This window comes from Haliotis asinina, chromosome 2 (assembly GCF_037392515.1).
Source record: "Haliotis asinina isolate JCU_RB_2024 chromosome 2, JCU_Hal_asi_v2, whole genome shotgun sequence".
NCBI classification, from domain to species: domain Eukaryota; kingdom Metazoa; phylum Mollusca; class Gastropoda; order Lepetellida; family Haliotidae; genus Haliotis; species Haliotis asinina.
In genome coordinates, this window is record NC_090281.1 from 18,558,694 (window position 1) to 18,586,023 (window position 27,330).

Below are 27,330 nucleotides of genomic sequence, written 5' to 3' on the forward strand. Positions count from 1 at the left end.
AACATAGAAAGGAAGAAGCAGATTTGTAATAATCTTGTTCCCACATGATGTAGCCACATTACAATTTCTTGTCAAAGGAAGGGGACAGGATTTTTGTTTGACAAAAAGGCGTCGAGCATAATTTCGTCAACAGTTTAGGTATGATATGAAACAGTTTAAGTATGAGTACACACAGTGTTGTTTGGTATATCTTAGAATCCATGGGTTGTTGGCCATATCCCTTCTCTTGAACCCATAAAAATTTCTGTTAGAATTGATCTTCATTAACCCACCCTTGTTGAAAGAGGTGACTGATGGGATCGGGTGGTCAGGCTCACTGACTTGTTGGCACATGTCATCTTATCCCAGTTGTGTGTGTCAATACACTGTTAATCACTTGATTGTCTGGTCCAGACTCAATTATTTACAGATTGCCACCATATATCTGGAATATTGCTGAATGTGGCATAACCATAAACTCAATCACTCACTCTCCCTACTTGTATTTCAGTTAACATTTATGGCTACTGTGATGTAGCTGTGATATTGCTGTAATGTTTCTATGATTTCAATGAGTGTCATGTTTTTGTAACACAAAACCCATTCACCAATGCAGAGACGTGTCGGAGACATTTGTGAATAACTGCTAGAAGTTTGTATTATTTCAGCAACAAAAATGCATAAATTCTCTATGATATGAGTGATTTGAAGTTCTATCAGTATTGTGTTACGAACAGGACATAAACTTCAAAAGTGTCCTGATCCAGAGAGCAGGGTTGGGGTAGCCCAGTGGTTAAAGCATTCACTCCTCACGCTGGGTTCAATTCCCCTCATGGTACAATAAAACTAATGCTTAGTCTCTCAATATGTATAATTCTGATTGCAACAAACTAGCCCATGTAAATTGAAAAGGAGCACCAAGGAGACCAAAGATTTAGAACCTGAAACTTAAGAAATCTAAACTTTCTTCATTTAATGCTTTCGCACTACAGAGAGGGCTTTCCAGTATGGAAAATAGTGTGGTTCAGCAACTGTGAGACAGTCTAGGGTGTGAATGTGCCGTGGGAAGCCCCTTTCTGATGTCACCTGCTGCGATATTGCCAAATGTTGCTAAAAGCAGCTTAATACTTACTCACTGATGCAGAGAGTTTGCAACTTTTCTTAAGTTCATTAAGAACTCCACACAGCTCACTTACAGCCCAGGCCATGATGCTGCTTGTTGAGTAATGATATGATGTTTGATCTGATTTATGCTAGTGGAAATGGCCGCTGGACACTTGGTTTGCACCGGCCCATCAGGTCAAGACAGAATAAAGCCATCTTAAGACTTTTTGATCTGATTGGTCAGGAGAAGTGCCTGTGTTCTTTAGTGGCGTGACAAGTAGTATCTGTGGTGAGACTTGACACTAATACTACTACACTTGTAGCTAGTTGCAAGAAAATAGTATCAAAGGTGTAGACACTAGCACTGATTATCTGTTAATGGTTCATTAGATAAGCATCAGAATGGTCTTCACCTAAATAACGTTCAAGGGATCAAGTCAGTCATTGAACAATACATGCTCCATCATTGTCCATCTCATCAGATTTCAGACACTTAATTCTACCTACATTTAAATCCCTCAGTCATGATTTTATACATCCATCTGTCTTCAGGGATTTTTTGTTACATGCTTCTGCTCTTTGGAGAATAATTGAGAAGTGAATCTTTCTCAGCTACATTCATGAAGTAAGTGTTGGATAAATAGAAATACTGGTAAATCATGTTCGATTCTTACTCACGTAATAATATGTGCTTTATTGATCAAACCATAGAAATATGGTTCACAGTGTACATTCTGCTTTTCCATGTCTTCTGTACACAGAAATAACCATTGAAGTTGTGTATGTACCCTGTTATTCATTTAGAGGACAATAACAAATAGATTACTGTGGAGGCAGTTGTGAGGAGATATGTATTGGTTGATCAATTAGCAATGTGAATAAACAATGATAATACAGGGCCCGATTTCACAAAGCTCTCGTAAGCTTAAGATCTCGTAACTTTTCTTGTAGCATCCGTAGCTGCAGTGTTACAGTATAGGAGGTACAATGGCTACAAGAAAACTTGTGAGAACTTAGGCTTACAAGAGTTTTGTGAAACGGGACCGTGGGTGTTATATCCACCCTACTGTAGCTTGTGTTCTGCCAGGTCTGCCAAATGCAGCAGTATAAGGTTATTGTTGTCTGTATTGCCACGGACCCTGATACTGTGGGGCAACAAATAATCACCTTATTTGTGAAGAGCATAACCACATTAAGCTTGACAGAACAACATTTTCTATAAACAACATTTATGGTTGAAATATAACATTGGTTTTACTTAGTGTCAGTGCTTAGCAGAATGTGCTTTCCCTTTTCCTGAACACCCAGAGGCCCAGTGGTTAAAGCATTCACTCAGCATGCCAAAGACCCAGGTTTGAAACCCCTGATGGCTGCAATGTGAAAAGCCCATTTCTGGTGTCACAGTGTATGACTAAACTTACTTTCTCACTTACTCACTGATGATGTCGTCCTTAGTGCTTAGTGATCCATTCATATACATGTTTTGAATTGGCCATGTCTAAGGGCAGTTGGGTAGCCTAGTGGTTAAAGCATTCACTCATCATGCTGAAGACCCGGGTTTTATTCCCCACATAGCTACAATGTGTGAAGCCCATTTGTGGGGTCTCTCACTGTGATATTGCTGAAATATTGCTATGAGCTGAGTAAACCCATCGCTCCCTCTCACTCACTCGCTCACTCATTCACTCACTCACTCACTCTTGTCATGTCTACAGAAACTACAAGTCCAAAGTTTTTCTATGGACAATCCAGGCTTGTTATTCTCAATCATTGACATTTTACTTTTAGACAGGATTGTCACTGAATATTGATCATGTTTTTTTCTGATCAACTACAAGAGCAACTTCTACCACCATTACAACCAGGACTTCCGTAGTTCTGGATCAAATGACATTCAACTTGTCAATTTGTTTTGAAGTTTGAAGTACCTTGATGTATATCCTCTGTCTGAGAACCAGCATTGTTTACTTATGTCTACAGGCAGCATTTGTTTTCACTCACACTGCTGAAACCAAAAAGTTGCAATCGGAGAAATCTCTTCATTATCTTGAGAAAATGTCTGTCCAATTTCAAAGTACAAACAAATCATTTTAGACATGTAATTTTGCAATACTTGGCATAAGCAATGATAAATAGTGTTAGAAGCCTGAACTGATCTTGAATGCGATATCCATGTGTACTGAGGCTTCACTTACCCATGACATTACACTGTAATGTAGTTCTGTTTGGCCCTGTATTTATTCAGAGCTGGACTGTTTTTTTCATTGTCCTGTTCCAATTCCATGGCTGGAGGCCATATTTTACTTGTATGCCCAGTGACAGATACTTGAAATTAGTCCAAATGAAAAGCAAATCTTCCCTTTGAATCCGTTAATCAGAAAAATGTCGGCAATGTTCTGTAAAAAATGTTGTAAATTGATGTGGTGAATGGCAACTGTAGTCCTAATGACTATCTACATCTTTGTGTCCCGACCACTGCCCTGTGCACGATTTCCCCTCATCTCCACTCACTCCCATCCAATCCCAGGGGAGACCGCTGTTGACAATACTTTGTCGTATCAATCGTGATTATCATGTAAAGTTTGCATCTTATTACCCATAATTCTTTTGTGATGACCTGCATAAAGCGGCATGTACTGACATTACCGTGTTCGGGAAGCGAAATGTGAATGTTCCAACCACTGACACACAACTTAGTAATTACGCTTCTGTTTAGGAGGCTTTGATGCATGCCAACTGTGTTGGGCTGATTGCATGGCTGAATTATGGCCATCTTTCAATTGAACTGTCGTGGAGTTTGCGTGCAGAAAATGTGATGTTGTATTTCCAGAAGCATTTTGTGCAATTACTCCGAGCTCTGCAGTAAATAACATTATATTTGTTAAAACTAATTAACGTGTTTGGGTTTTTTGTCTTTGTTCATAAAAAGTCTGGAACCAGTGTTAATATTACATGGTTTGTGATTGTTTGAATATTACAGAATTATGACCTCCCATTTTCTGATATTTGTTTGCTTACACAAGGGTATTGACTAAGGCTTGGTCTCTGAATATATATGATTTTGATAGTAACAAACAAACCCATTTTAATTGAAAAGGAGCCCCAGGGAGGCCAGACATTCAGAACCTGAGGAAATCTAGACTTGCTTCTTTTAAGGCTTTAGCACTGCAGAGAATGCTTGGTATAAGGCAAAATGATGTGGTTCAGGGACTGTTAGACAGACTAACAGGGGTAGGATAGTGTGTCCTGGTAGCTGTCATTGGGAAATACCAACATGTGTAGAACGTGACGAAGATGATTATTTGCTTATTTATGTTATTTGGTGACATATTCAGCTTATGTTTCATTTTTATGTGGGCAGTGGGGTAGCCTAGTAGTTAAAGTAATTAAAGCTCAATATATTGCAGGCCAGGGTTTAATTCTCCACATGGATACAGTGTTTGAAGACCATACCTGGTGTGAATATTGCTGAAAACACAATGCTCAATCGCTCACTCATTTTTATGTGCTCCCAGCATTATATATAAACCAACCAACATGGAAATTACATATTTGGGTACCAGCAATTTCAGGGACCAAGCGAGGGTTGTAGAGCATGCATAAGATGCTATCTGTGAGCACTTGGTGAAAGCCTTGTTTGTACAATTGAGAAGCTGTGCAATTTGATCTTACAGTCAGAAGGATGAAAATCTGTGTGATCTGCTCAGAACATATCCTTCAAGATAATTAACAGATAACTGTACTTTGTGTTCGGTTGAATCTGATAAATGTATGTTCTGTATCTTAGGTGAATCAACACTTTGATGCTGTATAACAGTTTCTTCACATTCACCTTGAATCCACTTGAAAGCTGTAATGGTGATTACAGAGCTTGTCCCAGAACTTTCACAACAAATGTCACAATCCAAACAGCACTCAGTGTTTGCCAGGAACATTAGATTTATTGTGAAACATTGTCCTGTGACTGCAGTGCAGAACAAGTTAAACAGAAGTCCGTTTGCTGCATCTGTGCCCCTTATTAGTGCAGTTGGTTGTGCTTCTTCATCAGGTCTGTTGTCAAGGGAAACATTGTTGCACCTCAACAACCCTGCCGCAACAACTGATACCACAATTTATTTACATTCATTTGTCGATTACACTTTTATGTTTCATGTTTATATTCCCTTGAATGGACCTAATAATGTCTGGTGATGGTTTCAATTGTCAGGCTGCTTTTTGTTGGTGCCTGCAAGCAGGATTAGTCTCAGTACTCAAACCCTGTGTGAAATCAATACTTAGCCACATTTGACAAGAGAATGTGAAGATATACATGGAATAGATTTACGTTACACTGAACCATTTACTGACACTATGTAAGTTAACATCACTACATTGAGCCATTTACTGATACTTTGTAAGTTAATCTCACAACATTTAACCATTTACTGACTTTATAAGTTAATGCCATGACATTGAACCATTTCCTGACACACTGTATGTACACATCATGATATTGAACCATATACTGACATACTGTATGTTAATGTCACGACATTGAACTGTTTACTGACACTCTGTATGTAAACGTCACGACATTGAACCATTTATTGACATTCTGTATGTTAACGTCACGACATTGAAGTATTTACTCACTCTTTGTATGTTAAAGGTCACATGCAACAAAAAAATCAAACATAATTAAAACATATTTATCACTTATTCATGAGATATAATATACATTGCTGCTTTTAAAAAAACAAATAAACACAATTATAAGCATACAATCGCGATTCAAAAGTGCAATATTTTGTACTTGGGATTACTTCCCCCGAAACGAAGCCCTCGGGAGACCGAACCCAGTCATAGCGGGTGGATATGCACTCAAGTGTAACGACGGCTTCCGATTGGCTTTTTCATTTGCTGATATGCTGAGGGTTCATTGTGTGTACAGAAAGATGATCTGTTTGATGGGCATTTTAGAAGTATAGCCAGTCACAAGAAAGTAAGATTCTTTATGGATAACAACTTCTTTTTGTGTACTTGATGCGTCGTTTCAGTATGGATTCATATACTGTTGTCAAACAAAATCATATACACGAAAAGAAGTCGTTTATATCCATGAAGAATGTATATAGAGATGTTGGGTTTGGAAAATACATGTTCTCTGAATTTGCGCTCGATCCAATCAAAAATCATGTCAGTAGAGATGGTAAACTACTGTGTGGCTGGAATCTGTCATTCGTCCAAGTACAAAGCAGGCCTTGAAACTGACAAGAGTTTGCACCAGTTTCCGTCAGATCCAGTCATCCGAAAAAAATGAATGTAGTTTGTTTGCAACCCACAGACATAAAAACATGTCATGTGTATCACACCTGCCTAATTACATAATGTGGCAGACACGGGACTCGGGTGTACGAGTCATAAATCAACTTATTTTCTTTATGTCGTATAGTCTGATACGAGGGGAAGTCAATATGTTCATAGAACTCGATATAAAACAGAACACAATGGTTGTGATATTGGTTTTATTTTTCAATATAGTCTCCCTGAACCTCGATGCATTTTGCCCATTTGTCTTTGAGACTGTCTATGCCCTTGAAATAGAAGTCTTCAGATTGGTCCCTCAGCCATGCCTCTGTTGTTGCCTTGAGGTCATCATCATTGGCAAATCTTGTTCCACGCAAGTGAGATTTCAAATTGCGAAACAGATAGTAGTCGCTGGGGGCCAGATCTGGACTGTATGGGGGATGGTTTAGTTGTTCGAAGCCACATTGTTGAAGAGAAGCTTGTGCAACACGGCTCTTGTGGACTGGTGCATTGTCGTGGAGAAGCATGACTCCAGCTGTCAACTTCCCACGCCTCTTCTCTTTGATGGCCGCTCTCAATCTTTTCAACAAGTCAGCATAGTAAGCCCCTGTGATCGTAGTTTTAGGTGGTTTATAGTCTATGAGAATCACACCCTTTGAATCCCAGAAAACGGTTGCCATGATCTTGCCAGCAGAAGGTTGTGTTTTGAACTTCTTGGGTGCAGGAGAATGCTTGTGCTGCCACTGCATGGATTCTTGTTTGGTTTCGGGATCCCAGTGATGAATCCAGGTTTCATCCCCAGTAACCAGACGAGCATGAAAGTTATCAGGATCAGCGTTGTAGAAGTCCAACAGCTCACGACTGGATTCAACTCTCTGGTGACGATCATGTGCATTTAGGTTACGAGGGACCCATCTTGCGGATACCTTGGACATGTGCAGGTGTTCATGGATCACTGTGCAAACACTTCCATGTGAAATGCCACACTCTGAAGCTATCTCGTCCACCTTTATTCTCCGATCGGACATAATTAAGCGTTGGATCCGGGCAATTGTATCTTCTGTAATGGCTTCAGAAGGTCTTCCTGACCGTGGGTCATCTTCCAAGGAGCTGCGACCTCGTTTAAACTCAGCTGACCATTTTGCCACAGTGGAATATTGAGGGGCTTCCTCGCCATACACATTGATCATGCGTTTGTGGATTTCGGTTGCATTCACACCTTCTTTAGTGAGAAACTTGATAACTGCACGAAACTCAGTTTTGGAGGTTTCCATGATTTGTGCAGGGTAATCGTCTTTTAAAGGCTCTAACTCTCAAGTAAATGCTCGAGGAAGGTTGGGTATCAGTATACAGAGTCACAGATGAATCAACTCAATAATGACACCAATGACAACATCACCAAGGATATATCAGCACCCACTTCTATGAACTTATTGACTTCCCCTCGTAGGTGTTAAGTTCAAATTGCACGTGGTCAATGATTGAAGCTGTGTATTGCATGTTGTCTTTAGCAGACAGGCAGGCAGACATATAGGTGTGAATAAACCAGACACCGAGAGACTGCTTACCACAATCAACAAGTTGTTTTATGTAATGAGTAGATTATTTATTTGTTTGTGTACACAACCAAGATTAGACTACTGCTCACGACCTCAGACGCTGGGCATGCATACTGTTTCAAGCTCCGCGAACCTATTTACTGCGCATGCGTTATGGACGCAGCGCAGCACAGCTATTGAAACCAGTTTTTCCCCCAGCGCTGGGGGGAATTTAGTGAAACGTTTAAACTCCGATTTCGCGGGCTTTTCTTTCATCGCGTTTTTTTTCCAACTTTATAGGTTGAATTGGCATTTTTTATGATAGGTTTCGGTAAGTGCATACCGAAAGGTACCAGAATCTGCAAGTTGTGTTTTACGTTGCATGTGACCTTTAACAGCACATTTACAGACACAGCATTTTTAGGCATCACCATATGAACCATATAAACCATTTTCAGACACCATGTATGCAGTTTTAATCCTTTTCTCTCAAGCTTAGTATCATGTAACAGATCCTGAAAAAGCACTACAGTTGTAAGGCAGATATTGCTCCCTCAAGCAAAAGATATATTTTCTGTGTTCTCTTTATCTGTGTGACTTTTTCTCCAATATTAATTTTAATTAGTCTTCAGTTTTCCACCTGATTAAACACTCTCTGCTCTATGGCCTGATTCACTTAAACATTGTTTTGTACCAGAACTTAGGAAGCATTTCACAAGATGTTTTCAAGACAGTTGTTTGTGCAAATTTAAGGAAATGATGATTAAATGAAATTTTTATTCCAATGACATTTCATGATGTTTCATATTTTTATGGAATATGTCTGTTCTTGATATACTATAAAGTTGAATTATGTATGCTAGATGATACCTGTCTATATTACAAAAGTTCTTAACTTTGTGATAGTGAATGTTCACTTTTGAGAACTCTGTCAATAGAACAAGGTTTGGAATATGAATGACTTCTTATGAACAATTTTTTGCTGTGTTTGACATAGGTTTATGGATTTGTGATGATATACTCACTGATACTTGGTTTGTCCTGTGGTGATCACATGCCCCTTCAGGATGTTTAAATTTGGAGATTAACATACTGTGTTGGAAAATCAGAGGTATATAATGAAATTATAATAGCTCTAAATTTGATTTAAAACCAAACACATAGCATGAGGTTTTAAATGCAAAACATAAAGCTATTATGATTTTGTTATATACCTCTGATTTTCCAGCACATTACATTTATCTCCATTCTACCATAACCACATTATTCAGATTTTAAGCAAATACATAATGTGTTGGAAAATCAGAGGTATATAACGTGATTACATACCTCTAAATGACGTTGATTAACCAATCAGAATCCAGTATTTACTGAAGTCATGGTAGAATCGTTATTGTTTCTCGTATATCACACAAAAACATGCTATATTGTTTTCAAGATGATAGTTACACATTTTGTCTTTTTATCCACAGCTTTGGTTTGTTGAAGAAACCCATATACATCAACATAGTGCGTGACCCCCTGGATCGGCTGGTGTCCTACTACTACTTTGTCCGGTATGGGGATGATTTTAGACCATCCCTCAAACGCAGGAAAGCAGGAAACAAAGAGGTAAAAAGAAATATATTTGTCATCCACACATGTATAGATGTAACCATACATGTGAAAATCAGGGCTAGACTTGCTCTTGAGCAACCCATGCCTGTCGCAAGAGGCGACTAACTGCATTGTATCCAATTACATAGATCAATATTCAGTTTGTTGATCACTGCATTGTAAGGTCCAAACTCGAAACTGCTGCCTTATAGCAGGAATATTGCTGAATGCGTTGTTAAATAACAAACTAAACCAAAAATAGATGAAACTACAGTGTTTGAATACCTGTCTGGCAGGGAAAGTGCTTATTTGGCATTTCACTGTTGACATATAAGTTTACAAAGTGTACACAAAAACGCACTGGCTTAGTATTCTCATTCTGACTCTTGTAAAGCATAGAAATAGTATCACCTGGATTGTGTTACAAAGTCTGCATCCATGATGCTTGTATATTGGTGTAATGCAGCATGTTTGGTCATTCCACAAATCAGACATTGTGTCACTTTATGTAGCGGATTGGTATGTAATATATATGCAGCTATTATCTTGCTTTCAAGCTGTCAGTACTTAAGTGAATATCTTCACAATTTGAATAACATATGTTAAATTTAATTATAGTAGTCTCAATGACCCCTGGATCCTTCAAAACACATCACTAATATATCTTCTATCTTAAACAAATATAGTTCCTAAACAAGTGAAAGTAAACATATTAAAAATATCGCAATTTATACACACTGAACTCCAGACCACGGGGCATTCTGTAAGCACATACAACATATTGGATAGAAAATGTGCCAGGCTCACAAGCCACAAGAACATGAAAGTCAACTTTTAGACAACAAATTCATTCCTCTTCATCAACAGTTGTCAGCTACAAATATGTCAGAATCGTTTTCTGCTAATTCTAAACTGCTAGTCAGAGAGATTATGCAGGATGTATCAGGGATACTTTTTGTATTGGTTTATGAATATGATTTAGGAACCTTTTATCTGTGAAAGTTGTTCTCTTCAGAAATTAGATGTTCGGCCACACATTTAGCAACACTTTGAATTAGGTGGTCCAGCTATTTTTCACAGTTTAACACCTGCAGTGCTGATCAGCTGATAGGCTAGTAAGTGGTTAGAGGACCAAAACACTACAAAATACCTGCATAGCACTCACATAGGTTAACCAATCACCCGTCCAGGAGAATGCAGTAATTAGTGGAGACAGACACATGTAATTGGCAGATCAGGAGCGCTTCAGTGATAGGCTGTTTGATAAAGTCACATGTCACTCAACATAGAGAAGACAAGGCTAGCTGGTTTAATCACCCCACTGAAAGATGTTACTTTTTCCAGAATCAGTGTTTGTTAATTAAAGCCTGTATAAGCAACAGATAGTGTAGGTAACAATCTGTATCTGTGTGGTTCTCCTTGCGATCGCTGACAGGTGTTCCAGAACTGATTTCTTGCAAAAGTGATTACCGTAGACAAGGCATGGAAGGGAGACAACTCCTGTTCATTCAATAGCTTCAAGCAAAGTCAAGGGGTGACTGAAGTTCTTGTAATGAAAGTGGGGGACTGTTTCATCAGCAATAATATGATTTTACACTTGCTTCTTCACATAAAAGCAATATTCACAGCTCAGTTTGACTGAAGAATTGTTGATTAACCTGATGGCAAAGCTTTTACTTGGCTGTTTTGTATATCACTGTGAGATCTGCTTTCTAGAACTTGCTGAGCCAGTAATCAAGCATGCAACATGATGGATGACACCTTCTTGTTTATTGCATATTGCAATGTTTCAGTGCAGATTCTAACTCTGTTGTCAAGCTGAATATCACATTAGATCAATCACTGCGTATTAACCTAACAGTTGTATGCTTCATTACTTTCTTGTATATAGTTAGTAATTGAGCATAGTTTTACTCACTTTTAGCAATAACCCATCAGTATCACGGAGGGGGGTACCAGAAATGTGTTCGACTCATTGTTCCTTTGTGGGGAACCAAACCTCAGTCTTCATTCATGAACACTTTAACCACAAGGTATGCCACCTTGCCATGTTTTACATAGAGAGTACTAAACAAGTGTCTGTCATATATAATTTATGTTACAACTTGTTGTAAGATAGATTATATCTGACAGATTCGAGTAAAGTAATCTGTTTCTTACACACCTAAAATCTTACCGCTTTGGATCCACTGGATGCATATTTCACCCTTTCTCTGACTGTAGTAGCGCATTGATACATAACGTCATGAATGACTGTATAGTCTGCTGTAACTATGGTAGCAGACAACAAAGGAAAACAAAATAGATTATCATACATGTTACTATCTAAACTAAGTTTGGTTTTTTTCATAAATACTGATACATTTTTACAATGCAATCACATAATTAAGGTAGGAGACAGCTATACAGATTTTTAAAGTATTGGAAACGAGTAACAGGTCTGCATTTGGTTGAAGCACAAGAAACTTATCAATAAATTTTTTTCAGGAAAGTAGTCCGTCATAACTGACCTTAGGTAATCACCATGGAGTAACCAGTCGCAGGATTAGACATCGATGTCACACATATGTGTGATACCAGTTATCTCACGTGGGTTTCTCACCCACGGGTGTGTAAGAAATAGTCTGTTTGGGGCAATACTATATCCGTAATGTCATATATAGAGAAAAGCATAATCTGAGTGAATTATTTTGAAAATGCTTGTCAGAACCTTTAATATTTAATGGCATGCTAAGCACTGCTGTTAGTTTAAGTGAATTTTATTTTCGCTCATCAGCCTACGTTTTAAGTGTGTTCAAAGATTATTGCTCTTTAGTTCACTCATGCATCTACTTTTGCATGATTAAAAAATACATATCACAAACATGAACTTTATGACATGAGAAAATAATATGCTTCTCTGCAAGATTATCCTTTCCCAAGAACAAATTATTGAACATGTTCATGTTTTTCTCAAATTTGCGTAATCCTGGCATAAGCCGTAGGTCTCCATAACTCGCAATCAAGATGATTGCATGCAGAGCATATTTTGCTTGGGGGCCATATGTCTATGCTGAGGCTGCCAAGAAGTGTGGACTCAGGGGGAATGAGAACTAATGGCCTCAGCAACTGCTCAAGCCCTTCTAGAAGGGAGCAGTTTTTCACCAGGATCATTTTCATTAGATTTTATCGTAAGCTGTCTTCATTTAATCACAAGCCATGTTTGATAGATTTATTGGACAAAAAGTGGATAGAGATATTGTGGCAAAGTTATTTGTTTGCTTTGATGAGTTCGTCAGGAATTTACCATGTTTAGGTTGTATTTCAGGTCATGGTGTGTGTTTTCTCTGTTCCTCCTTCAGCCTTCTTCACAAACCCACAAACCTCTCAACGAACCACATGTAGTGAGGTTGTACTGTGACCTCAGCCTCTGTGTTGTCTTGTATTTGATGCCATGTTCTGAGGAGATATTTAGTACACACTTCACAATGTTCTGAAACCTCTGAACAAATCCCACATCATTGGGATTCCTGGTTAAATGTGAACCCGAATGTCTATTGCTGGTTGTAAGGGCCAACAGAAATGGATTTTGTCCAATAACTCACCTTTACATTGATGATATTTCCCTACAACCTCTCATCTTTATGTTTAATGATATTTCCCTAAAACCTCTCATCTTTACAATTAATGGTCTTTTCCTATAACCTGTCAATTTACATTGATATTTCCATACAATCTTTCATCTTTGCATTGATGATAATTATTTCTACAACCTCTCATCATTAAATTTATGATATTTCCATACAACCACATCTCTAAGGTAATATTTTCCTACAATCTCTCATCTTTACTTTGATATTTCCATGTAACCACTTGCATAAGGGGATTTGTTTTCCTACAACCCCGCATCTTTAGATCCGCGATATTTCCAAACAACCACGTATCCTTATACAGATTTTTACCCACAACCTCTCGTATTCACAGTGATGATATTTTTTTACAATCTCCCATTTTTATAAAGAAATTTCCTTCAACTTTTCATCTGTACTGTAACCATATTTCCTGACATATTTCCTGACATCATCCCAGTGAATATACATACCTCCAGTATTTTCTCCATCTTCAGTCCCGATGTAGAAATATATACCCTGCCATCCTTATTCATAGGTCATCTACAGATAATTCACGGTTATGAAAGCATCCATTATTTATTTTGTCCACACAATACAACTTTTCACCAGATCACAGTTATCTCCCCTGACTTGATGTTGAGACCGTGTCAGGATGGTATATGATCTGCCATCTACAAGTGCCCACATAACCAATATAAGTATAGGGATGTGCAAGTGTTGATGTAAATACACTCAAGCCTTTCTCAAACTTCAACATATCCATTTCGACAGAACACTAGATACTGAAAATGACTGATCTTCACATGCATTACTGTCAGTGTGGAATTGATAGCCAATCAAAAGTCTCCTAATGGATCGACCTATCCTAACCTTGTCTGTGTGCTGTCCTGCCCTTAAAAGTGTAATCATGTGACCCCTCATTTCAAACAGGTATTCTGTCATTGGCTGGTTATTGATGTCTCCCATTTAGCCAATAATATTGCTTATTAGGTTTCTTAATTGCCAGATGGTAGACAGAAATGGCAGACATCTTGATTGACAGTGCAATACCTGTTGAATATATCAAGTGGAACAGAATTGCAGATCTGAGGTTTGTCTAGTGTACACTCAGGGCTAGTTTTACTGCTGTCATTTAGCATGCTTCAATCACGCAATACCTTTAACAGTAATACCACATAGTGTAATCATATGCAAACGAATGACTTCATTTGAGAAATTTCAAATCCATGTCCAGTATATTCCTCCAATATGCCTTTGGGGAATTTTTCTGCCATATGATTGGCTAAAACTGAAGGTCAAGGACACTTTGTAGGAGCTTGGTGTCAGAATTCTCTGTATACAATAAGGTAGCTTGAATGATTGTGAGCAGAATATGGTGACAAATGATTACATCTTGTCTAGTTGGACACATTGATATGAACTTTTGAGTGACCTTCATGAAGTTTAAGGTCAATGTTTGGTCAACCATGAAACATGGCTCTAAATGCATGAAAAAATTTCAGGATAAATTTATGGAAAAAAACAAGTTTTTTTCAATCAATAAAGTTAAATGCAAGCTAAGACAATACACATGATATGAGTGTGTGTAATGTTTTAGTCACTTTCATGGTCAGTGATACTTGTGAATTGTCTTCAAAATACAGTTGAACCCCATTGATCAGGATGTTTTGGTTTCACACAAAAATCGCCCAGATAGTGAGACATCCAGTTAACTGGATCAAACAAGCAAACTGTGAAAATTAAGTGAAAGTGTTTCCCATACATATATCAATAAATAAATAGTTAATATCACTAACAGCGAATCATCATAACATGTATGTGTACCGATAATACATGGAAGGTGGAACACAAGTTACAAGTTGTCAGGTTGTCTTGGGCAAAATCATGTGGCGTGTGAAGCACAATCTTCCCATCGGGAGAACAGGATCATTTTTCAATGGAAATCTATGTGAATTGGTTTAAAATTCGCTGTCCCGATCCGGAAACATGGGGTCTGGTTAAAGTGAGTACAATCACTGAACTTAATTTCCGTTTCACATAAAAATCATCCGGAAGGTGGGGTTTCGAGATATAGGGGGTCCGAGTAAAGAGGGTTCAACTTGTGGTTGAAGGAAAACCAGGTTCTGTGGATAGTTAGCCTCTGTGTTGCAATGAATCTGATGTTTCGGTTTAGGTACTAACACCATTATCAAGCAAGTGATGATGAGGATTAAAGAAAACCTTGTTCTATTTTTAGTGAACTTCTTGATTACGTTAAGTTTGATATTTTGACATAGGTTCAAGACAGTTTCATGAAAATGTAATACCTCTGTTATACCAGACACATCCATGATATGCAACAAGTGGTGTTATTGCATATAATGTAATAAGGTAGCTTGTAGCACAGTGACAGCACAACGTACTGATATTACTGAAGCGGCCATGTGTTTTTCAAAACCAGAAAAATGATGCTATTAAGTTGGAAGAGCATCAGACTTAGTTACAAAACTACATAGCTACAATGAAGTGGTGCTGTATTTGCATATATTTGTGAAAAACGGAATGAGAATATTTAACCATATTGGCTTGGCCATGTGTTTCCTCAAACCAAAGGGATGTTGTTAAACTGGAAGAGATCCTTCCATAGCTATACCCATAGGTTTCCTCTTTCATAATTATGCAGCATTAGACATGTGTTAAGTCTGGTGTCGTAGGATATGGTATTGTCTTACTTGTTCATGATGCGTATTTCTGATGGGGAAGAAGGGGGACATTAAGTCATTGTCTTATTCAATGTAGAGTCATATTTCTGATGGGGAAGTATAAGTAGGAGGACATTAAGCCATTGTCTTATTCAATGTAGAGTCATATTTCTGATGGGGAAGTAGGAGGACATTAAGCCATTGTCTTATTCAATGTAGAGTCATATTTCTAATGGGGAAGTATAAGTAGGGGGACATTAAGTCATTGTCTTATTCAATGTAGAGTCATATTTCTGATGGGGAAGTAGGGGGACATTAAGTCATTGTCTTATTCAATGTAGAGTCATATTTCTGATGGGGAAGTAGGGGGACATTAAGTCATTGTCTTATTCAATGTAGAGTCATATTTCTAATGGGGAAGTAGAAGTAGGGGGACATTAAGTCATTGTCTTATTCAATGTAGAGTCATATTTCTAATGGGGAAGTAGGGGGACATTAAGTCATTGTCTTATTCAATGTAGAGTCATATTTCTGATGGGGAAGTAGGGGGACATTAAGTCATTGTCTTATTCAATGTAGAGTCATATTTCTAATGGGGAAGTAGAAGTAGGGGGACATTAAGTCATTGTCTTATTCAATGTAGAGTCATATTTCTGATGGGGAAGTAGGGGGACATTAAGTCATTGTCTTATTCAATGTAGAGTCATATTTCTAATGGGGAAGTAGGGGGACATTAAGTCATTGTCTTATTCAATGTAGAGTCATATTTCTAATGGGGAAGTAGAAGTAGGGGGACATTAAGTCATTGTCTTATTCAATGTAGAGTCATATTTCTGATGGGGAAGTATAAGTAGGGGGACATTAAGTCATTGTCTTATTCAATGTAGAGTCATATTTCTGATGGGGAAGTAGGGGGACATTAAGTCATTGTCTTATTCAATGTAGAGTCATATTTCTGATGGGGAAGTATAAGTAGGGGGACATTAAGTCATTGTCTTATTCAATGTAGAGTCATATTTCTGATGGGGAAGTAGGGGGACATTAAGTCATTGTCTTATTCAATGTAGAGTCATATTTCTAATGGGGAAGTAGGGGGACATTAAGTCATTGTCTTATTCAATGTAGAGTCATATTTCTAATGGGGAAGTAGAAGTAGGGGGACATTAAGTCATTGTCTTATTCAATGTAGAGTCATATTTCTGACGGGGATGTTGGGGGCATTGTCATTGTCTTATTCAGTGTGGTGTCATGTTCAGAATATACACAGTGCTATTTAGAAAGTGGTCAGATGTAACAAACATTACATTGGGGATCACACTATCTTTGTAGAGTGCAGATAGTACTTTTACTAGGTTGAGTCCCATCTGGAATTCAAACCCACACCTTCAGAGTCAGGCACATGAAGTTGCCCGCCTTGGCAACATGGCTTCCACACACACATGGAAGACTCACCATCTTAGATCAAAAGGTTTGGACCAGAGTCTAGACTCCCAGTTCTAACTTTGTGCATTGCCTTTATGGTCTCAGCATACATCTACTTGTGTATCACAATGCTGATCTCCTATGGAGGCATTGTCTTGGTAAGTTTTTAAGTTCTTTGTCAACCTTGGGGAATGACATATTACTTTGTTTTGATGCAAGATAGCATGCCAGTCGTGAACTTTAGGTAGGTAGAAGTCATGTAATAACTGTACTGGATGAATTACATGCCATTTAGCAATCACAATTTGACAGATTGACGTTTTCAATCTATCATATCATTGTTCATTGAATCAGATGACTTATATTTCACTTTTCTGGAAAATATATCGAATAATTAATTGATTTCTTTCAGAATCCAAACAGTCTCCCTTCTGCATACTGCACAATTCCAATAATTTCTGTTTGAAAAAAAAAAGACGTTAAAATGGAAAATTGATTTTGAGTTCTTCTTTCAGTTTAGGCTGGATTTCTCCCCACTTTAAGATTCCTCTTTATCCTAGCTATTTGTCAGGCATTAAATCTTCCTCACAATATGCATTCAAAAAATCTAAATTGATTTCTGCATGCGAAATAGCAATGTTGTATCATACAGGGTTCTTAAATAGCCTATTTCTTCAAGAATCTTGAAGTGTAAAACCATTTAGAAATAATATGAGCATTAGAATTAAAATTTGTATGTGAACAAGTTTGATTATACTTCTGGTGGAATTACCCTTCAAAAAACATACCAGCAATGATGCATTGAGTAAATTAATTTTATTTTTTTCCTTCTTGTTTTGTATCATTTGTAAAATGCCTCAACCCCTAATTGTGCTTCAAGTATCATTACTGCCTGTACTTTTACCTCAGTTGAAGCTGAGTTCTTGTAAATAGCTCAAGGTTTTAGAATGATAGAACATTGCAGCTGGTAATTTTAAACCAGTTGTGTTGGAACGGTTTGAAGTCAAGCGGATAATAATAACAATGGTCATCTAATGTTCAGTAACCATGGCGCCAAAAGCAGTATTATAAGTTCCAAGTGTAAGATATTTGATAACACATTTCCTGAAGATGAGAAGACTGTGTCTTTCTGATGGTAATATTATGGTCCAAATTATTGATGAGGTTTTACCTTGATAGTTAATGTTTCCTAAACATTGTCTTAAAGACAACGTGATACAAGATCATCTCTTCAATGTTTAAGTATTTATTTGTGTTGAAGGAATGACATCTATTTGTAGAAGAATGGTAGGGTAGCCTCGTAGTTAAAGCAATCACTTGTCTAACCGAAGACTGTGTTCAATTCCCCACATGAGTACAATGTGTACCATGTCACTGGTGACCCATATCTAGTGTTCACTGGTGTGATGCTGCTGGGGCACTCGCACTCACTCACTCACTCACTCATGCACTCACTCGAGTACAGAGATGACAACAAACTGTAAAATTGAATGAAAGATATACAGTGTTGGCTTCCTATATTTTGGAGAGAGAAAATCAATTTTTGTGACAGAATAAGTTATTTTGAAATATATAAGATACCAGTGACATGGAGAACATCTGTACAAATTTTGTTTAATAAATATTCATCCACAAGAATATATATATTATGCAGAAAAGGATGTGATGAAATGCATATAATCATTGAGCTTTGCATTTTGTTGATTATTAACATATTTGCTTTGTTATAATACTCAGTCACTTACCTAAGGTATTAAGAAACCCATTCACAATCTGTTTGATTATCTGTTTTGAATGCATAGTGTTTGGTCATGATACCTTAACCCTAATTCATATACATGTATTAAGGAGAGATCATTATGCTGTTGAGTAACACATCAGCGTAATTCTGTTTCATTTCAAGTTCCATCAAATATCTGGCTGCTTGCACAATGATCTTTGTTCATCAAAAGAGTTCAAAGATGTTTTTGTTGTGCTTGGGAAACTTGATCTCTTATGTCACAAGTTTAAATGGCTTTTGAAATTGATACAGTATTTCGCGAACCTGCTTCACCAACCACATCAGAAAACATCTGGGACCTCTTCTGATGATTGATCGCATGTAACACTCTCAAACGATTAGAAAGAAGACAATGAGAGGTTATAATCACCCATACAATGGGTCATGAATATTTGGAAGGGAAACATTAAGCCGATAGACCCAAGAAGGCCCCCCTTGCAAAACACCAGTGGGTGATCACTGAAGAGAATGTGTGTAATAGAAACAAGGGTTATGAATTCTGGCAACAAGATAATGTAAGAGAGGAAAGTCAACTTGAAAATTTCTTTAGGGGACAGTGAGAATTGCTGTTTTGTTAATTAATAGAGAATGTTTCAAATGAATTGGTTAATTAATAGAGAATGTTTGAAATGAAAGGTGGGTATTTCTTTGGGGCCGTGTCTAGAAATTGTGAAGAATTTTCTCATGGAGTGAGTGGGTGAATTCAGTTTTATGCCTCTTTCAGTAATATTCCAGAAGTGTCAAGGCAGGAGGGCACCAGAAATGGACTTCACACACTGCACCCATGTGGGGAATCAAACACGGGTATTCAGTGTGATGAGTGAATGCTTTACCACTGGGCTGCCCCACTGCCCCTTTTCTCATTTCGTGTTTCGTGCAAACATTTTTAATGTTAGAACAAAGTAGCATTTTTACTTCTACCTCTTGCTTCTCACATAACACCACTAGGGATTGCAGGCTGGATAGTTCCTAGTAGAGTGTGCTATAATAGGGAGTGATATGGATCAGGTGGTCATAACCAACATTATTGACACTTGCTTAAACAATCAATTACATAATGACATTGGAAAACAGACGATAGGTAGTAACACAAATTCTTCCAATGTTATGTCCATTTGTCAACTGCAGTTCACATAAGTAATGTTTGCATGATGCCAGACTGAATATGAAAAGTGAAAAATAATAAAATGGTGATTTCTACAATCTGCACAATATTAAAAAAATTCATTCAAACAATAATAAACAAACTGAATTCATATGTGATACATTTTATTTGAAAGCACTGACATGGTATGTACATATTCTTATAACCTGACAAAGGATATGATGACACAATATTTATTCCCCAGTTAAGAATTTGTTATGATTTGTATGCTCGTTACTGTTTGTCTGAGTTGGCAAGGTGTATATCATTACAAAGTAGTATTCTATGTCATTGCATGTCTATGATTCATAATAATTGTGACATGTCATTTTCAGACATTCGATGAATGTGTTAATCGGAATGGGGAAGATTGTGATCCTGGAAATCTCTGGCTACAAATTCCATTTTTCTGTGGCCAAAATGCTGAGTGCTGGTAAGTTCATGATTTACGTGCCTTTGCATACATAACAGTTTATTGTTGAACACCCACTCAGCAATATGCTAGCTATATGGCAGCAAACTGTAAATAATCTGGATAAGACAGTTGGGATACAATCATGTGTCAAAAAATCATCAAACCTGACCACCCAATCCCGTTAGTAGCACTGGTTTGCAGAAGACCAGTTCTGCCCTGCATGTTTATGGGTCAGCAGGCATGATAAGTCAGACATGAAACTTCTAACTGGAACTGTTTGGTTTGTCTGTCAGCGCATCAGTGCATCCACATAGTGCTAATGGCTTTGTTAATAAAATACAAAAATTCCATGGAGAAGCTGAATAATACCTTGTTTTACCATCTCATGACATGGTGAGATGCGCAATAAGTTGCCCACAATCTGTCCTGGATTCTTTTCATGTGTCACCTAAGGGACCCAAAGTTACATTTGCTGCACTATCAAAAGGTAGCTACTTTGATGAGACAAATAACATTTTCTGTCTCCTTTATCTATTTCTAAGGTTTCAATTATATCAAGTTAAACAGATCGACTCTTTGATTTTCGTCAGCATGTTCAATTTGTTCACAGAGTGAGCACCAAATAAAACAGTTCATGGTACTTCCAGATTTAATCATTGTGATGTAAAAATCCATCTTTGAAAGTTCTAGTTGCAAACTTCTAGCTCATATTCTGTGTTTGGCAATTGCCAATATGCCTTCTACGTTACCCTGATCAAAGCCTGTAGAAACTCAAACAGGGTCATAGATTCCCATTTGTCAGTAACTCAATCATAACTCCAGCACTCTACAAATGTTCCAATGATTTGATGAAAATCTTGACACAATGTCTACCCAGGGGAAGAATGTCATTTCTTGACAGTGGGATAATAACATGAGTCAGTCTGCTCCTTGTTGCAGATCTGTGACTCTCAATATTTTATCTGAAGGACTGACAATCTGAGAGTTTTTGGGTCTCTCCAAGTTCTGTTCCAAAATGAAAGTGGAACGATACTGCTTATAATGTTCGGAAGGCATTATCACATAATATTGCATTGGGCTTGGGGCGCTGTTTGTCTGTTACTCATTTGATGCCGTGACTCATGACTTGTCCTCGGATTTATCAGCGCCATGTGAATAATCATCCCATTTACTTTACACCAGTATTACCAATAATTACTTACGCCTCACATTTGGGTTTTGCAGCAAATTGATCTATTTTTGGACACGTTTGTTATTACCCTCAACAGGTAATAAACAATCAATATTTTTTATCCCTCACAATGTATTTCCATCCATGCACATTTATCTTTTAAGGAGCAGAACTCTAAAACCATTCAATATTTCTTCACCAAACCTGACACATAGATAAATCTGGTTGTGTACTGGTGCCTTTTGATAGTTTGGGTATGCAGAATAAAATTTTTTTTGATGATCCTTGATGGCAAAAGTTTGACTTCGACTGATTGGTGGTAGTGCTCTTTTCCAGAGCAGAACTCTAAAACTATTCTCTATTTCTTCACCAAACTTGACACATAGATTGGTCTAGTGAAGTACTGGTGCCTTTTGATAGTTTTGGAATTCTGAATAAAACATTGTTAGTGTTTCCATTGCAACAAGTCTGACTAAAACTGAAATTTGTAGTAGTGCTCATTTCTGGAGCAGAACTCTCAAACTGTTCTAGTGGTATACTGGTGCCTTTTGGTAGTTTTGGAATTCTGAATAAAATATTTTTGGCGTTTCCATTTCAGCAAATTTGGCTTAGGCTGAAATGAGTGGTAGTACTCTTTCCCAGAGCAGAACTCTAAAACCATTGACTGTTTCTTCACCAAACTTGGCCCATAGATAGTTCTGGTGGTGTACTGGTACCTTTTGGTAATTTTTAAATTCCAACTGAATAGTTTGGCATTCCATGGCAACAAGTTTGACTTTGACAGAAATTGGTAGTTGTGCTCCTTTCAGGGGCAGAACTTTAAAAACCTTTCATTACTCTCCTTCCACTTTCCTATATACACACCAAAACATTTGGCTTAATCATGACGTGTAGACATATTCATGAAGGATATTTTGCCATTGCCGGGGAGATTGATGACTATGTCTTCTTATTTTGTACAGTTTATTTGATACAGTCCTGCTTACAGTGTAAATATTTTCACATTTTTAGTATTGGAACAGTCTATTTAATATCCTGCTTAAAGTGCAAATCAAAATTCAACCCCAAATCATCCCACTAATTGTATCATTTTCCAGGCATTCACAATTGAAGTTGGTTCATTCAAGCAAAGCAACATCAAATACAGGGGCGCTCTTCTTTTCTGTTGCTATATTACAAATAACATTAATGAAGGAGACAAAGTATAAATCTGTTTACATAAGCCTGTGTCGCCCTTGGGGGGAAACATCATTGCGGCTGTGTAAAGTGTGCAGGAGTGTTAGTAAAACTGTATACATACACATGATAAGAGGAGTGAAAAACCTGTTAAGAAGAAAAAGATATCAGGTTTTTGGTAAAGGGTTTTTCTTATCTATTGAAGATTCCTGCGAAGGATTTAATGTCAGAGCATGGGTGGGATGTTTACTTACTGAATTATCTTGTCTCTTGTCCCTACCTCTCCCCAGTGTTTTGACCTCTGACTTCACAGTGGGAGACCTTGTCTCCAGTTCCTCTTGTTTATCACATCTGGCTCACGAGGTAGCAAATGAAATGGTGAAAGCAAATCAAGGATCTGTGCCATACCCCAAAACATGAACTACTTTAAAACACAAAGCCCTAAACAGTTCATGAATAGTCTGAACAGTGGTTGACAGAGCCTTCAACATGAGCTTTTGAAAGTGATCCATAGAAAGCCTTTAACATGAACTGATGAAAGGTCTTGACTGTGGTCCTCAGAAAGCCTTCAACATGAGTTCATGAAAGGTCCAAACATTGGTCCACAGAAAGCCTTTAACTTGAATTGCTGAAAGATCCTGAAAGTGGACCACAGAAAGCCTGGAACATAAGTTCATGAAAGGTCCGAACATTGGTCCACAGAAAGCCTTTAACTTGAATTGCTGAAAGATCCTGAAAGTGGACCACAGAAAGCCCTCAACATGAGTTCATGAAAGGTCCAAACATTGGTCCACAGAAAGCCTTTAACTTGAATTGCTGAAAGATCCTGAAAGTGGACCACAGAAAGCCTGTAACATGAGTTCATGAAAGGTCCAAACATTGGTCCACAGAAAGCCTTAAACACACCCATCACACCATCACCACATTTGTCACACAATGCTTTCGGGAATGCTACTTACAAGATAAGTTATGTCTTTCCAAGTAACTCACAATATATTGTAGGGAGTAGCCTTTTGGTTAAGCATTCACTCAGGTTTGATTCCCCATATGGGTACAGTGTGTAAAACTCATTCTGGTGGGCCCACAATGTGTATAGTGTAGTATTTTCAGTATTTAATGTAATTATTTTCAGTTAGCTATTCTTCTCGAGGGACGTCCATTTTATTGTAATAGAAATGAGAGCATTTGTATATATTTTTCTGAACATTTACTTTTGTCATGAAATAATTTTCAGATACTTTTGTGGCGTTGCAGATAGATTCACAAGAACTCTTAATGAAAGATAGAAAAAGTATGCCCAAAAGTTTTAGTTTCTTATGATCTTCAAATCCATCCAGTCGAACTTTAAATTAAAAGTCAATACTGGCGAAATAAAATTTGGGTTCACTATTGAACCATGGCTGTAAAAAATATTGTAATAGCAATAAATTCAGCTGTAAAATTGCTCAGTTGTATTATGACCAATCAATTGTGTTGGTGAAATCTCTTCCTGACTTCAATGCCAATGATAGGAATCTGGTACTAAATCCCCCCGCCATATAGCTAAAGGTTAACTTTGTTTTTGTCTAGTTCAAATAATCTGAATGATTTTATTGCAGTTTTAGTGGCCACAAATATTGATTAATTACAACAGGCATAGAATGTTGTGACATCTTGGTGGCCAAGCTAGCCCTGATGTTCAAGGTCTTGACTTAGCTATGAACTAGAGCTTGTACTTTGATAACCATAAACCTGAAACTAACAAGGCAGTCACTCATGGGTTATTGCTGTGTTTAAAAGTCTTGCACAATGTGGAACTCTTCATTGCAAGAATAGGATAACCACTACTTTCAGCTTCATGTCATTAAACACTTCTGAAGGTTTCACAACTTCTCTTTGTTCTCTCTCTGTTCTCTTTGACTCAGACACAACTGCAGTAAGATGCGACATTTGAAAACATCTTATGTAAATAAAGGAGGATTGGTGAAGTATCGGTATATTAAACAAATCCATACCCTTTTTGAAAAAGAGTGTATCACACATATCCTTACTTATTGCAAGTTGCAACAGGTACGAGTGGTGGAGGATTTTGTAATGTATCATGCTTTTTGTAAGAAGCAACAGAAATGAGGATTGGGTTTCATTTATGATATTCGAATGGATCACTATTTTCCATCATATGTTACATGTCATATTCAGTGTGTTATCCTAAGCTTGTCAATATCCATCAGTGCTCATACTGTCAACCTCATGTTGATCATTTCATTGCCTTGTTCATCAGACTGCTTAGACATCCTGTTCACAACTCTTCACTAAAGACCTGTGAAGATCCAGGTTAGAACTGATCTTCAGAAACCCATGCTTGTTGTAAGAGGCGACCAACGGGATCAGGTGGTTAGGTTCACTGACTCGGTTGACACATGTCATGGTATCCCAGTTGCATAGATAGATGCTCATGCTGTTGATCACTGGATTATTTTGTCAAGACTTGACAAGACAAGACTTCAATACTCACCCACTCACTTCAATAAACCCTTGACTGACCATTATTTCTGATTTCTTCAGATTTCTTCAGAAGTAATCCAATGTCAAGAGAATTAAATTGGTTCTAAATCTACTAGACAGATACCTATATCGGTTTCCTCTGGTATGGGATGTAATTATGAGGGCTGTCATTGTAATGTCTGTAAGAACTGACACCAGTTGAACACAAGCTGTCGCCTACAGCACCCATGCCGTTAGATGTAGCACAAGTAATAGTAATGCATCACATCATGCAGCCAGATGACAGTTGCACCTCTACCTCCTAGCTCCATCACAGGAAAGATGAAAGAAGATTCCAGTAAATCTCAAAAACTGAACACCCCTGATTTTCCTGATGAGCCATTCATGTCATGATGGAGAAGAGATAGAATTAAGATCTTGTACAGCTTAATTCTGTATGACAGGAGAGCAGACGAAAGGTTGACGAAAGGTTTCACCTTCGGATGAAAATAGCATTCCATCCGTTCCAAAATTGATAATGAGAAGCAAGTGAAGAATTATTTTGATATATAATTGATAGGAAACTAATGTGTGTCAGGTTTGTGATGGATTAGTTATGTAATAAAATGGACAATAACTGAAATGGCAGGTCACGGTAGTCAAAGATAGTTCTATAGTTCCATGTTCACACTGCAGTCTGGTTTCATTTCAGATTTAAATCTTTGAAATTTAATCGTCTTGAAAGAGTTCTGATTTGATTTTCAATTTCCTCTGTCTCAACCAAATGTGATTGATTTGTTTTCTAATGGTGATTTCTTGTGAAAAAAAAGTGCTGATTACAATTTTAACCTCATGGATCTCGCAAATTTATGGAATGTTCAGAATAAGGTCGATAAGGAAATTGAGTTGTAATCTTAAATAAAAAACACATGTGAATTTCATTACACAATTAACTATTATTTGAATTTATGATTATTCATTTGATTGAGCTATGTGAAATTAGATCCATTAGTTCTTCAGAAAATTTGATAAATTTATGTACTTTTGAGTTGTTTTTCAAAAGCCTTATTACTCCGGTTTCATCAATCTTCCCATAATTCGACTTGGCAGTTCGTAACTAATTTCAAACAATGGCAATTGATCATCTTTGGTTTTTGTCTTGTATTCTGCACCTTGTTAGATTTGGCAGATTGTTTTCTATTTATCATGTTGTCTTTAACGGCCAATAGCTAACATCCTGGTACAACCATCCTCGATATCTCCAGGGTATACGCTCCGATAAGTCTCCACTATACCCTGGACGCATCTACGGCTCTGCCACATAAATTTATTACCTCCCTTGACTGTCTTTTCATCCAGTCAGGTGTCTACGCTGGGAAGTTGAGCGAACCAATCACAACTCACTTTCGTTTTATGAATTATCTAACTGATCAGACAATTGGCAACACAAAGCATGCAGAGGTTCTCTGGAAGAGGCAGAAGGAGTTCTTGCATAGTTTCGGACCTGTCAATTTGTTTGTATGATTTCCTTAAAATCTGGGACGCACTGTGGGCAAACCCTCGCAGTTGCCACCGCTACCTTTGTTGACACTGGCAGGCTCTGTTATAACGGCGGCCTAGCTGATTGGCTACTGTGAGAAGGCGGAGCCAGCAAAGGGAGGTAATAAATTTATCTGGCAGAGCCGTAGATGCGTCCAGGGTATAGTGGAGACTTATCGGAACGTATACCCTGGAGATATCGAGGATGGGTACAACATGCCTGGTAGTAATTGGTCTCTAGGACAGGTCATGCACAGTCTAATCCATCCTTACCTGGAGGTAGCTTCTGAGTGACAAACTAACTGAGTTACAGGGTACCCGGTAGTAGGTGTTTTCTAGGACAGGCCATGCAGTATCTAATCCATCCTTTCCTGGAGGTAGCTTCTGAATGACAAACTGAGTTACAGGGTACCCGGTAGTAGGTG

General features: G+C 37.7%; 1 protein-coding gene across 1 annotated transcript in view; it reads left to right on the top strand.

The window, feature by feature from the left end:
* Positions 1-27,330, top strand: part of LOC137273356 (heparan sulfate 2-O-sulfotransferase 1-like) — a 190,693-nt gene that overhangs the window by 155,676 nt on the left and 7,687 nt on the right. Inside the window, exons 5-6 of the mRNA XM_067805966.1 lie at positions 9,380-9,518; positions 20,477-20,574. Of these exons, the coding sequence (XP_067662067.1) occupies positions 9,380-9,518; positions 20,477-20,574 (237 nt within the window). The remainder of the gene's footprint in view (positions 1-9,379; positions 9,519-20,476; positions 20,575-27,330) is intronic.